General features: G+C 54.2%; 1 protein-coding gene across 2 annotated transcripts in view; it reads left to right on the top strand.

Moving 5' to 3' along the window:
- EML1 (EMAP like 1) overlaps positions 1–14355 on the top strand; it is a 137316-nt gene that overhangs the window by 114004 nt on the left and 8957 nt on the right. For both annotated transcript variants that reach the window (XM_084887449.1, XM_084887450.1), the window contains exons 8-17: positions 985–1054; positions 3208–3318; positions 4035–4130; positions 5550–5684; positions 6641–6740; positions 7676–7830; positions 9593–9718; positions 10221–10352; positions 12431–12498; positions 13728–13816. In XM_084887449.1, the coding sequence (XP_084743575.1) occupies positions 985–1054; positions 3208–3318; positions 4035–4130; positions 5550–5684; positions 6641–6740; positions 7676–7830; positions 9593–9718; positions 10221–10352; positions 12431–12498; positions 13728–13816 (1082 nt within the window). The remainder of the gene's footprint in view (positions 1–984; positions 1055–3207; positions 3319–4034; positions 4131–5549; positions 5685–6640; positions 6741–7675; positions 7831–9592; positions 9719–10220; positions 10353–12430; positions 12499–13727; positions 13817–14355) is intronic.

The following is a 14355-nucleotide window of genomic DNA, read 5'->3' on the forward strand; positions in this document are numbered from 1 at the left end:
AGGCATTCTATATTTTATATTTGAACTAGTGACTTTCCATGCACATTGAAAAGAAAGTAATTAGAAGGTGGCCAGTGGTGAGACGGGCCAGACACATCCTGGAGCTAACCTCCCATGGTCCCTCCCTGCTGACCGCACCTGGGTGGTGCCTAGCTCAAAGGGCGTTTGTGAAGTGAGCAGGGTCCTCCCAGCAGGTGGGGTCCCTCAGCCTGGCCTGTGGGGATTAGGCTGAAACCGGCTCTCTGACATCCCCCGAAGGGTCCCGGAGTGCGAGAGGGCACTCTGCAAAGTTGCTGTCGTACAGGATGTGGAACACAAATGCAAGTGTGCAGTAAGCCAGATTCCGGCCAACAGTGCCCCAGCAACAACATAACCAACATCTGAAGGTGGAATCGCACAGCCCCACGAGGAATCAGGCTCCCTCCTCTCTGGTTTCAGGGTGTGTCACCCGAGAACAGCTGCTGCCAAGTCACTGCAGCTCGGCAGCTCCTCCATTGAGTGTCTGCCCCCTGGTGGGCAGTGCACGTCATAGCTATTAGTCGGAGTAGGCTAGAGGCCCGGTGCACGAAAATTCATGAACTTGGGGGGTAAGCAGTCCCTCAACCCAGCCTGCACCCTCTCGCAGTCTGGGAGCCCTCAAGGGATGTCCTGCTGACTGCTTAGTCTGGGCTCCCTCTGTAGGAGGCAACGGGTGGGCCAGTCAGAGGCAGCTGGCCCCACTCCCCCGATCACCCCTCTACTGCTGCTGATCGCCACTGCCCCCGATGGCTGTCTCCTCCCACTGCCCGCTGGCTTGCACCTTGGCTGATCTGGTGCCGCCTGCTCACTGGCCCCACCCCCCTACTGACCAGTTGTTCCACCATTCAGTCTATTTGCATATTACACTTTTATTATATGGGATTGTCAACTAGATTATATTTGATCAAGGGAAAAAATAAAGCTCGCCTTTAAAGAGTAAGAATTTTATAAGTATCTTTTTTATAGCCTGGCAGTTCATCCGGATAAGATTACAATAGCAACAGGACAAGTGGCGGGCACGTCCAAGGATGGGAAGGTGAGTTATGTCACCTCTTCCTCTTTGTATCACGTAACCTTGTGCTGATGAACAAGCCGCTTAGATACAGAGCACCTGAACACGTCCTCATCTCTCACTAGAACTTTTCATTGCAAATTAAAAATTCTGCAGTAATCTTAAAAACTCCTTAAAGTCACCTTAATTTCAGTCAGTTTTTAAATAGCATAATCTTGTCTACGAATTCACTAATTCTTAAGATATTGGCATACATGATAAACATTAAAATACCAAGTACACATTTACTGCATAAAGTGGAAATCGTAAAGACATCATTTAAAGTGAGCCTTCTGCCTGTCCGGTGTTCAGGCACATTCTCTTAATCCCTGTAATCAGGACCTCAGCCGAGTCTGCATCTGTGGGAGGCGCACAGAGACCGCCGGGCTTCCGCAGAAGTTCTGTCAGCACGTCAGCAGTCGGAGGGGGAGCCAGTGGAATTCAGCAGAGAACAACTCAGAACTGGCTGTCGGCTCCTCCCTTACTGCAGGCTGTGGTCATTGCCATGTCTCATCCAAAACTCCTTGTAGCTTTTACAATATTTGTTGTGATTGTTGTTAATCCTCACCCGAGGATATTTTTCCATTGGTAGCTGTTTTTTACAGAGGGAGAGACAGAGAGAAACATGGGTTGGTTGCCTCCTGCATGTGCCCTGACCAGGGCCCAGGATTGAGCCTACAACTGAGGTATGTGCCCTTGACTGGAATTGAACCCGAAACCCTTCATTCCTCAGGCCAACGCACCTACCACTGAGCAAACGGCTAGGGCTCCTTGTAGCTTTTTTGTTACCTGCCTTAGGCTAGCTTATTATTGAGCAATAGATGATCTCATACTTATCACATGAAATACTTCCACTTTTATCAACATTGCCTTCCAGCAAACACAAGTGTTACCATTTTTTGGAAAATATTTCAATAACATCAACTTTTAAATATTAACTTTTCTATTGAAATTCTACAGTTGAAGAAACAGGAACAATAAATCAGACCACCATTATGTAAACACACATGCATGGAACAGAGTCGCTGTTTTTGTTAAATATTAAATGACCTTAGGAGTTCTTTGAAATTAGTAGTAAGCCGTTTGTTCCTCCCCCCGGTGAGCTGACTGTGTATTTCCGTTTCTGGCATTGAAATTAGAACTTTGCAGCCAGAGAAGATGGGATGGCTATCTGAGCCTCTCCTTCCAAGTTCCAGCGGAGAAGTCCAGGGAGGTCACGTGACTGCCTGCAGCACCCAGCTGCTTAGAGACAAGTCCACACTAGAACCTAACTCACCTGACCCCACCGTGTCCGCTAGGTGCACTGCTGGCCTTTTCTCGACAAATCTGCTCATAGTTCTGGGCTGCTTTTCTCTGTTGAGGAAGAAAAATATTAGTATAAACCACGTTAAACACAATTGAGAGGGTATTGTACTGAGTCATAGCAGTTTTGCATTTTATTTGTGCACTATTAACTGCCTATTTTGCTCTTACAGGCCCCACAGAGTCCTTAAAATGATTTTGTGGTGACGATTTTGATGAATTCACACACACACACACACACACACACACAAAACAATATGAACTTTGTAAGACTAATCCTTATACGAAATTCCATTCTCCTTGTCATTTTTTTATTTTAAAATTCAGTTGCGTCCAGATGTATACATTAGAATATCAACTCCTGTGTGACCAAGAATTGGCTATTCAGCCTTAACAGGTTTGGCTCAGTGGATAGAGCATCAGCTTGCTTAAAGGGTCCCGGGTTCGATTCCCGTCAAGGGCATGTACCTTGGTTGCGGGCACATTCCCAGTAGGAGGTATGCAGGAAGCAGCTGATCAGTAGAGTTTCTAACTCTTATCTCTCTCCCTTCCTCTCTGTAAAAATTCAATAAAATATATCTTTTTTAAAAAAGAAGGGGGAAAAAAGAATTGGCTATTCAAAATTTTAAACTTGGCAGACCTCACCTAAGGTTAAAGAGCACAGAGGCTGGGGTCCCCTGAAGACATTGGGGATGTCATTTATGTTAAAAGACGGAATTACCAAATGCAGAAAAAGACCTTTGTCTTGACCACATTGAAGTCACCTTGTAGCTTCCGGGTAAAGGTAAATTCGCGTCATTCTCACAAATAGTGACTTTGCAGTTTTTCCTCAACAGCAATTGCCCCCCCACGTGCGCATCTGGGACTCTGTGACGCTGAACACCCTGCACGTCATCGGGACCGGGTTTTTCGACCGAGCCGTCACCTGCATCGCGTTCTCTAAGTCCGTAAGTCCGAGCTCTGCGGGAGCACACTCTCCCCACTGGAGTCAGCTCGCCGCCAGAGAGGGAGGGAGGTACCGGGACCGCTCCTAAGGGGATGTGCAGATTCCACCCCGAAACCCGCAGGCTTCCCAGTCCCCACCTTCAGAGGCCACCCTCCTCCAGTCAGACCTTCCAGCCTGCGGGCCGCTGCCTGCTCTGGCCTTGAGTGTCACCTGCCCTCCTCGGGGACCCCGCACGCCCCTGCTGTCCTCCCAGCCTGGTTCCCTGTCTGTCACAGGGGCTGGACGGGCGCCAGGGTCTCCCCCGATCCTCCCTGTCAACCACGTCTTCATGCGGTTCAGAGACGTACGTCCGAGGCGCATGCCTGTGTCACCCCAATGCTCTCCCTCCCGGACAGCCTGTCAGGACCCCCGTCAGTGCCAGGCCTGTGCTGTGCCGGGGAGGGCTCTGCAGCCCTCAGGAGGCCGTGTTTAGTGGACCTGCTGGTGTGGAGCCCCCGAAGCCCCTCTCCTGCTGCTGTCCCTTCACCAGCCCCCCTTCACCCTCTCTCCTTGTCTCTCCGCCCAAGTCAGCGGGTCTCAAAGGCAGTCAGCAGACACTCTTTAGCCTGCAGACAGGCGGCAGACTCCATGTTAAAAGTAAAATTATCGTTCATTTCTAACCTCGCTCAGCCTGTTCTATCCTCAAACACGGTCTTCCCGGGAATGCTTTCTTTGCAGAATGGAGGCAGCAACCTGTGCGCCGTGGACGACTCCAACGACCACGTGCTGTCGGTGTGGGACTGGCAGCGGGAGGAGCGGCTGGCGGACGTCAAGGTGTCTCTCCCCGCCGGGCGCGGCCACGCTGGCCTCTCCGTGTGCCTTCTCAGGCCCCGGCCCCTTCCCGCTCCTCAGAGGCCGCGGTGCCCATCCCCCGGCAGCCTCGGGGACACCCGCCCCAGCATCCCCACGGCCCGCCCCTCCCCCTCCCAGGATGCCATGCACGAGCCTGGCAGGGCTGCTTCCTCTCGTCACAGTGTCTGCCAGGGTCTGCCCACCTCACTGTACAGCCTCGGCCCTTTAAGTTCATTTGTTCACTGCTCCTCGCTTTGATTCCACAAGTGCCAACTGCCCCCTTTGTGCCCAAATGCTGAGGAGGCACTGGAGGCATGGTGACACTGAGGCCCAGGCAGGGAGGGGGTCTGACCCCCAGCCCAGAGCCCAGAGCTCAGCACTGGGGAAGGAGGGTCCACGCCGGGTCCCCAGCTCGGTGGGCTCACCATGCTGGTGCCCTGATGGCTTCTCTCTCCCACCTTTGATCCGTTCCACACAAAATAGCAGTGAACTTCCCAACCCTTTCTTACATTTCCCCCTGGTAAGTCATGGCGCAGCCTATTTTATAGGATCAACTTCATATTTCTCATGCTGGCATCCGTGAGCCTTAGGTGACCTTGCTCCCCTCACATTAAGATTAGCATCGAGTCATCTGACTCAGCTGGCGTGAGGGCCAGCATTGGGCACCCCACTCACTTGCGAGTCTGGGGGCAGACCCTGCGCACTAACCTCAGGTTTCCTGGCGCCTGTGTCCATGCAGGAGCCTGCCTTAGTATCTGGCCGAGCGCTGACATTCCTGTGCGTTGCTAGGTGGGCAGTAACCGAGGCCAGTTGTTATCCAGATGTGAGAAGGTGTAACGGTTATCCAGGGGAAGGAGCAGGCAGGCCCGTCTCTCTGGCCAGGGTGCACAGGAACCAGATAACGGGGTGAAGGGAAACCCAAATAACTGCCTCCCTGCATCCCTCCCGCCCGGTCCCAGGAATCGGCCAGGAGGGACTTGCAGGCGAGTGGTGCCGAGGCGTCCGGGAGCAGTGGAGAGTATGACATGCAGACTCCCAGGTCCCCCTCGAGGTCCCCTCACTAGATGGGGTGAGACCTGGCACCGGCAGGGGACGCACCCCAGCTGATCCTGCTCTTCGGCCGGGGCTGGGCTCCACGCCTGGACAAGGAGGGCAAATGCCTGCAGTTAACCCCCTGCTGCCCCGGCCCCTCCTTCAGCAAATGCCGGCTGCCGGGCCTGCTCTGCACCCACCCCTGTGCCGGGTCCTCACAGAGGGCCCCGCCTGCCCTCAGGCCACGGGCCAGTGGGGGAGAGACGGGAGAGAAATGGGGGAAGTGGAGAGGCGGGGGCTTAGCTTGAAGGGTGGTGGGTTTGCGGGGGCCCGTGAGATCTGAGACATGGAGTCTCCTGTGTCCCTCAGTGCTCTAACGAAGCCGTGTTTGCCGTGGACTTCCACCCCACGGACACCAACATCATCGTCACCTGCGGGAAGTCGCATCTCTACTTCTGGACGCTGGAAGGCAGCTGCCTCATTAAGAAGCAAGGACTGTTCGAGGTGAGTTCAGTGACCGGCAGTTTGTTCTCGCTGAGGGTCTGGGGATCGCTGGCCTCGCCTGTGACCAGGGAGCTGTCGGCATCCGGGCTCAGCGCTTTCTTCAGTGGCCGATGTGGGGGTGCGCGTGGGGGTGTCGTGACAGAGATGATTCCCAGACCCAGATCCCTAACAGGGTTGGGGGGCCCCTGTGTCATGGGGGTGACAGTGGTGGAGCCGAGGGGGGCGGTGGGCCAACACAGGGCGCACAGGGAGAGGATGCCTGGGAGCGGCCATGTTGGCCCAGAGCGGCTGAGAAGGCACTTAGGGGGGCATCTGGGCAGCCCGCCTTCGCCAAGGGCGGCAGACACTCAGTGCCTTTTAGTCCGGCCACGGGGGCCTGTGACAGCCCCGGGACAGCACACCTTCTCCGTGGGGACAATGGCTGCGACCCCCGGAGGTGGAGTTAGAGCTGCTTTATTCTGGGGCCAGGGCCCCGCTCCTCAGACTGTAGCTATGATGACACCACCTGCTCCTGAGCCCCCTGAGCCCCCTCCAGCACCTCCCTCCGCTGGAACTGTCTGCAGCTGAGACACCCCGGGCATTGCTGTCAGAGCCCATCCGCTCAGGCGCAAGGGATGTGACGGTGGAGGGACGTGAACGGCATCATTGCGGGCCCCTTCCCGCTGGGTGAGCTGGAGTCTAGAGTAGGGGTGTCGAACTCAATCAGAGAAGGGGCCAAAATCTAAAATCCAGCCTAAATCGCGGGCCGAATGGTTTACTGAACAGTCATAAACTGACAATGTCATAAACTGACAGCGGAGTGCAGTGATGACAGCGCGGTGCGGGCCACATTGCAAGGCCTGGCGGGCTGGATTTGGCCCGCGGGCCTTGTGTTTGACACATGTGGTCTAGAGAGAGTTCGTACAGACGAAAAGCCGCCTTGACTGACCGTATTTGTGTCTTTACAACATTTGCAGAAGCAAGAGAAGCCAAAGTTCGTCCTCTGTGTGACGTTTTCTGAAAACGGCGACACCATTACCGGAGACTCGAGCGGCAACATCCTGGTCTGGGGCAAAGGTAACGCCTGAGCAGTCCCAGGCGGCCTCTGTGAGAACTGTCCGTCAGTCACAGGGTGGCTGAAACCCCAGCGCACGCAGGCCCATGCTTAGACAGGGGCAGAGGCAGGGACCTCCATCGCCCTGTAAGCCTCGTGAAGCCCAGGAGTTGTGATGGAATAACAGCTTTGTTAGGAGACGTAGTAACAGATCGTAAGGATGAAGGCAGCCATGGCTGTTTGCTTAGCTGTGAGATAGTTAATCAGCATCTGGTTCTCGGCGTGTGGCAGGCGTTATCGATCACAGGATGTGAGAGGCGGCGTGCTAGACGCCGGGACAGGCAGATGAGTCAGCCCCCAGTCCCCGTGCCAGCGAGCACACAGCGTGGTACGGAGAGGCCGTCCCTCAGACACGTCCCTTCAGTTCCACTCAGCGAGCAGCTGTGCACGCTCACCACGTGCCAGGAACTAAGGAGAAACACCCTCCCTGGCTTGGGGCCTCAGAGTGCGGGCTGTGGTGAAGGTGGGAGAGACCCACGGATGTTCTTTCTGGCCAGCAGGGTGACTCCTGTGGGTCCCCGCTCCTCTGGGTGCCGGGTGCTCGCTGCAGTGTTTTCTCCCCCCTTAGAGCAGGCCTGTGGGTCAGCAAAGGGGAAACTGAGGTGGGGCAGGGTAAGCCGCTCGGCCGGAGACACAGCTGCCCGAGCTCCAATCCCCTTCTGAGCGAGGGTCCCTGGGTTCTCGTCGCACCGCCTTCACGTCAGCAAGTGTCCGTCGCTGTGCGTAGCCCTGCCCCTGCCTGCCTGGTGCTCTGTGAGCGGCTGCCCATCAGACCCTGTAGGCTTACCCACCAGTGATGCCCTCACCGACCAGGCCAACTTTAAAACAGGAGTGGAAGCGACGGGCAGAGGTGAGCCTCCTCGCAAGGGACTAAGGATGGTTTTCTTGGTGTGTCTAGGTACGAATCGAATAAGCTATGCCATTCAAGGGGCCCACGAGGGTGGTATTTTTGCACTTTGTATGTTAAGGGACGGCACCCTGGTGTCGGGAGGCGGGAAGGACCGGAAGCTCATTTCTTGGAACGGAAACTATCAGAAACTTCACAAAACCGAGGTAAGACAGCGAGCAGTACTACTGACATCCGCTTTGAACCTTCAGCTGTTGTCCTAACCCAGTGGTCGGCAAACTCATGAGTCACCAGAGCCAAATTATCCACAGTACAACGATTGAAATTTCTTTTGAGAGCCAAATTTTTTAAACTTAAACTATATAGGTAGGTACATTGTTATTAACTTAATTAGGGGACTCCTAAGCTGGCCTTTGCTAAAGACTCCAGGGGCCAAAGAGCCGCATGTGGCTCACGAGCCGCAGTTTGCCGGCCCCTGATCTAACCACTTTCCTTGTTGGTTTGAAGTCTTTAGCCTACAGTTTTGAAAGTTGTTTTGATAACATTTTATTAAGTAGTATAGTATTTTATTAAAATCCTGGAGGCAGTTTAAGTACAGCTATTAGCATGGGGTTCGATGTATAAAATCTGGGGTGGTAACATATTTCACATTTAGAATATTTTTGTAATAGAACCAATCCCACTTTGCAAGGGAGTATTGTCTACGTTTTTACTTACCATTAAAATCTTTCTCCTGGCTGAAACCGGTTTGGCTCAGTGGTAGAGCATCGGTCTTCGGACTGAAAGGTCCCAGGTTCGATTCCGGTCAAGGGCATGTACATTGGTTGCGGGCACATCCCCGGTAGGGGGTGTGCAGGAGGCGTCTGGTCGATGTTTCTCTCTCATCAACGTTTCTAGCTCTCTGTCTCTCTCCCTTCCTCTCTCTGTAAAAAATCAATAAAATATATTTTTTTAAAAAAAATCTTTCTCCTGATCACTTCAATCTCCAGGGTGTTACTTTGGAGACATGATCACTGTGAGCTAAAGTTTACTGAGTATCTACTTTGCACCTGGCTGAGTGCCAGCATGTCCTCCCGTGAGCTCCGAGTCCTGGACCATCTCTCTCACCTCCTTTTACCTGGTTAGCATCCTGCAGTCGGTAGGAGCCAGAGGCGAGAAATCCAATATTCCCTCCGCACACTGCCCTCCGGGCCCCAGGAAACTGTGAGCAGACAGATGCCACGTCAGTCTGACGGTGGATGATCTTTCTCCCTCCCGTAGAGGGGACTCGCGGTAGCACATTTCCTGCCAGGAAGTCAGATTCTCAAACTCGTTGCACCCTGTAGCTCGCGTCCCATCAGAGAGCGCCTCACCTTTCCGTGCTCGGGGTGGAAGAACCTGATTTTCTGATTATTGCTCTTAGTAAAGGGAGGCTCTCATCTGAACTTAGAAATCACTTTCCCCTTCACGGAGTTGTGTGTTGTTGTTTTTCTAGAGAGAATGGAAGGGGATAGGAGGGGAGAGAGGAGAGAGGAGAGAGAGATAGAGAGAAACATCGATGTGAGAAAGACTCTTCCTTATACGCCCCCTACTGGGGATGGAGCCCGGAACCCAGCATGTGCCCTGACCAGGAATCAAACTGTGACCTCCTGGGTTCATAGGTTGACACTCAACCATTGAGCCACATCCGCCGGGCAAAAATGCTTTGTTCTTTATTATTTTTTTTTAACAGCTTTACTCTTGCTGATTCTTTTAAGGTATATAAAATATTCAAAGTTTAAAAGTAAGATTTGGGGTTTTGATCATTCACTCAACCGTTTGACTGTGGACCTTTCCGTCTCTCCGTGCATACCGTGTGTGTGTGTGTGTGTGTGTGTGTGTGTGTGTGTGAGAGAGAGAGAGAGAGACTCTGACTGCAACAGGAGCTGTCGTCATGGTACATAAACAAGCATTTTCAATGACCCCTCGCATCGTCTCCTTTCAATGCAGATTCCAGAACAGTTTGGTCCGATTCGGACGGTGGCCGAGGGGAAGGGCGACGTGATCTTGATCGGCACCACCAGGAACTTTGTCCTGCAGGGCACGCTGTCGGGGGACTTCTCAGCCATCACTCAGGTGCGTCCCGGCAGGCCCACCCCCGCGTCCCTGTGACAGGATGTCGGACGCCGATAACACTCCACACGGAGGAGGTTATGGCTGCGTTTTACACCCGCACAGCCCGCCGTTGCTGCAGGCGTTCCCGCTGGCTCCTGGCTGAGGCTGGGGAGGAAGAGACAGATGAGGTTAACTGTAAACCACGCAGCAAGCCGGGCTAGTAGTCCCTGAAAACTCCCGGCCCAGCAGCGTGGCTCAGTGGCTGAGCATCGACCTGTGCACCAGGAGGTCACGGTTCAATTCCCAGTCAGGGAACATGCCGGGGTTGAGGGTTCGATCACAAGTGTGGGAAGTGCAGGAGGCAGCCAATTGATGATTCTCTTTCATCAACTGATGTTTCTATCTCTCCCTCTTCCTTCCTCTGAAATCAATAAAAATATATTTTTAAAAAAGAGAATAAAGGAAAGCTCCCGAGCGCTGTCTGTAGTGTTTCAGAGAGTGTGCATTTGTCTTGGTTCTTCAGGGTCACACTGACGAGCTCTGGGGACTGGCCATCCACGCCTCCAAACCCCAGTTCCTGACGTGCGGGCACGACAGACACGCCACTCTCTGGGACGCCGTCGGCCACCGGCCCGTCTGGGACAAGATCATTGAGGTAGATGCGCACGTTGCACCCATCTCCCTTGTAGAAATTCCTCTGGGACGTGTTTGTTTGTTTGTTGTTTGCATAAAATAGATATAAAATTGTCCCGACGCAAATGTCACTTCATTTACCTTCGATTCAAACTGTGTTGCTTTAAGTGTTCCTCAACAGTCTCACCTGTGTCATTGTGAAGGTAGCTGTTGAACTTTTTTTAAAAACATATTTTTATTGATTTCAGGGAGGGAGGGAGAGGGAGAGAGAGAGATAGAAACATCAGTGATGAGAGAGAATTGTTGATCAGCCGCCTCTTGCAGGCCCCACCCTGAGGATGGAGCCTGCAACCCGGGCATGTGCCCTGACCAGGAATCTAACCAGGACCTCCTGGTTCATAGGTTGACATTCAACCTCTGAGCCACACCAGCCAGGCACTGTTGAACTTTCTGACAGCAAGCCAGCCCCTCTGAGTCAGTGGCTGGGTTTCCTGACTGCGCCTGTCCACCGGCTTCTTGCTGAGAAGCCCTTGTTTGAGCCTGCATTCTGTTCACAGTGTGCCTCTGGAATGAGAATTACAAACTGTCCTAAAAGCGTACTTTCTCTCTACAACTCAGGGATAACGGCAAAGCTTTCATTTTAAAGTCTGCATCTCTGTGGTTTTTATGGAAGGCCCCAGTTCACACAGCACAGTGCTGGCCTGTCCTCCTGCGCGTAAGGCAGCCGTGACTGCACGTGTTGAGCGCCGTTTGCATACCGAGCACCGTGCGTGCATTAATTATACCCTTCACCCTAGTATAGCCTGCGGGTCGAAGTCTGTTTACCCTGTTCTTGTTGGTTGGACACTGAAGCATAGAGGCGTCCCATCGCCTGCCATGGTCACGGAGTCGGCGACAGAGCCAGTGTTCACCCACCCCACACCCGGGGTCTCCCGCCGCTCCCACTGCTGTGGGCCAAGAGCACACCCTGCAGGGCCCCGTGTCAGGGGGGCTCCTCTGTGGCCCCCACGCCCACAGCCCGCACAGTTGCCAGCTCGCCCTTGTGCGCTGGATCTGAGTCTCAGCGCCTGCGTTTGGCTTTCAGAGGTCAGGTCGCTGGGAGAGCGGATCATGGGATGCCAGGGCCTGAGGGATGGCCCGGCTGCTCAGAGGAGAGAGTGGTGTGGCCTGAGGTGACAGGGAGGTTCTGCCTTGTACCTGTCCCCACGCAGGGGCTTCACGTATGAAACATACGTGAGGGGTTTGTGCAGAAGTGACAACCACCCCCGGCACAGCAGGGACAGCGGCAATCCGGGAGGGTGGCCCTCCCCGAGGCCCCGGCCAGCACAGCAGCCTGCCGAAAGCAGCCTGGGCACATACCCACCCCTGCACCGGGCTGTGAGCTCCCTCCACTGCGTAAGGGTAGGGACTGACCCGGGCTCCAGAAACATCCATAGCTAAGTCCTGCCGGCTTTCTCCACTGGCCACGTGACCTTGGACACGGCCTCCCTGAACCTCGGTGTCTTCATCTCATGAATTACATGCTGGAGCCTCAAGCGGCCGTGACCTCTGTCTGAGCATCCATGGCGCCTGAGCGTCACTGCAGCTCCCGCTTTGGCAAAAGCATCACAGTAATAGAGTCAATACCTGCAGAGCTTCCGGTCTCATCTTTTTAGTTTATCCCGAAGTTTCTCCTCCCGATTCCGTTTCCATCGCTGCTCTTTCCTTGTCTTCCCGGGACCAGCCTCTTCTCACCTCAGTTTGTCCAAACACCCCTGCCAGGTGGCCCTCTGTCCACCACAGATCCGATCGCGCACTCCTTTCACCGGGAGAAAAAGACCTCTCACTGTGCTGTTTCCTAGTGACCCCAGTCCTTAGCACAGCAACGCAGCCCGATCCCAGTGTCACCCCACGCTGGACGGGCGCTTACCTCCTGCCTGTCACCTGGCTGCTGTGGCTGGGAAAGGGTGTGAGACAGGAAGGGGGAAGTCCTACGTGGGCCTCCCAGGAGAGGAAAGATTTAAGATGGGGCCCCATGGCCCTGAGGGACTGGGCTGGGCTGTATTTTTATGCTGCAGTGCTGTCTGGCCATCAATTTACACTTCCTTTAAAATGTTTTAGGATCCAGCTCAGTCTTCTGGTTTTCATCCTTCAGGGTCTGTGGTTGCAGTTGGAACACTGACTGGGAGGTAAGTCCACAGCAGCGCGCTGGGCTGGGGTTCAGGGAGTGTTCCGGGAGGGGCGGGGGGAGGGTGCTCCAGCACTCTGAGCTGCAACCACAGCCTCTGGTGACGTAGCAGGTTAGGCCAGAACCCCACAGAGAAACAAAGCAGGGTCCTTCACATGTTATCCCTGGAGGAAGCTGGATCTGAGTCTCCCCTGGAGGAGTGCCCACACACATGCACGCACAGGCACACACACACACGCGTGCCCATGTACACACTCATACACACACACACACACACAGGCACACACACACCCTTGCATCCAGTTTCACAGGATGCGTGGCTCCCCGAGCCCTCTGCTGCCCACGGTGGAGGAACCTCCATTCGGAATCGGGCAGGGAAGCAGTTCACAGCGCTGAGAATTTAAAAATGCTTTTTCTTGCTGCCCTTTCAGAGTTTCAGAAACCGCCCCAGTCCTGAGCCTCACATTCAGACTCGGTCACACTCCCTGACTGTGTGCCTCCGGAGGCCAGGCAGCGGAGGGTGCTGGAGCTTCCGCCTCTCCGCTCGGAGAGCGTGGCCGTTCCGCTGTCTGACATTTGCCAAGTCCCGTGTCCTTATTCGGGATTCGAATCATTTCTGCGTCCGTTACAACCTGCACTGGCTTAGCACTGGGTCTGCATGGTGGTTCTGGGCCCGGACCCCCACCTGACAGCTGAGGGCACAGCCCAGAGGGGTCAGCTTCAAACACCAGCCCTCTGCTCGCTCTTCTTCCGTTCCCTCCACCGTTTCCTTCGCCCGCTGGCTGCACGCCGGCCTCCCGGAGGTCAGACACTCCACGCAGTCAGGCACCTCACACCCCTAACGGTGTCCCAGCCCCACCTCCGCACCTGCTCTGCCTCACCCTGGGGTGGGGCCATGCAGGGGTCCCTTTGCCACTCCTGTGGTCACAACCCCGAGTTAGTGGTCCCACTTCTCGCCCAGAGCTGTCCCTCCTGTACATGTGAACGGCAGAATGCAAACCGGAGGAAGCCGTCGTAGCCTTGGTAGCCAAGTCGTTCCTGGCGGTGGGTGTGCTCAGAGGCAGGACCTTCTCTGTCCACAGAAGCTGGGAATAAGCCTTCCTGCCAAGTAAATTCAGAGTGCTTCTCAAGCCCCTGGGTTAAGGTTTCTAATAGTCCTACTGTTACTGAAATCGTCCTGCTTCCCTTCCCACTAAATCGCGTGTTGTGCTTTTCTCATGTTGGCAACAGGTGGTTTGTGTTTGACACGGAAACCAAAGACCTGGTCACGGTGCACACGGACGGGAACGAGCAGCTGTCCGTCATGCGGTACTCACCAGGTCAGCGCCGCTCCCGGGGAGTTCTGTGCAGATGCCTTCACAGCGAGTTTCTCACGCCGTCCAGGATGCTCACTGTGCTCCTGTTGTTTCTAACTCTTTGTTATGGAAATTTATAAGCAAACAAAACTGGGCAGAGAGCATAATGACCCCCGTGTACCCGTCAGCTGCTGCAGTGCTATGGACTCAGCCAGCCTCGTTCATCTTTTTTATTAGCGCTCCTCTGCCCCCCGTGATTTTTTTTTTTTAAACAGAACTTTATTTCTCACTCTAAACAGAAAGTTTTTCACCATTTCCCACTTAGAAATGAGTAGGCAGCCCTGGCTGGGTAGCTCAGTTGGTTGGAGTATTGTCCAGTACGCCAAGGTTGTAAGGTTGTGTGTTAGGTCCTTAGTCAGGACGAGAGAGGGAAGGAGGGAGGGAGGGAGGAAAGGAGGGAGGGAGAAAGAGGAAGAGGCCCCATGATATTTTGAAGCAGTTCACAGACATCTTATCCTTTCTTCCGTTAATACCCCTGAGTCTCAAAAAAGCCAGGACTATTT

The sequence above is a fragment of the Pipistrellus hanaki genome, assembly GCF_964339955.1.
Source record: "Pipistrellus hanaki genome assembly, chromosome: 1".
Classification (NCBI taxonomy): domain Eukaryota; kingdom Metazoa; phylum Chordata; class Mammalia; order Chiroptera; family Vespertilionidae; genus Pipistrellus; species Pipistrellus hanaki.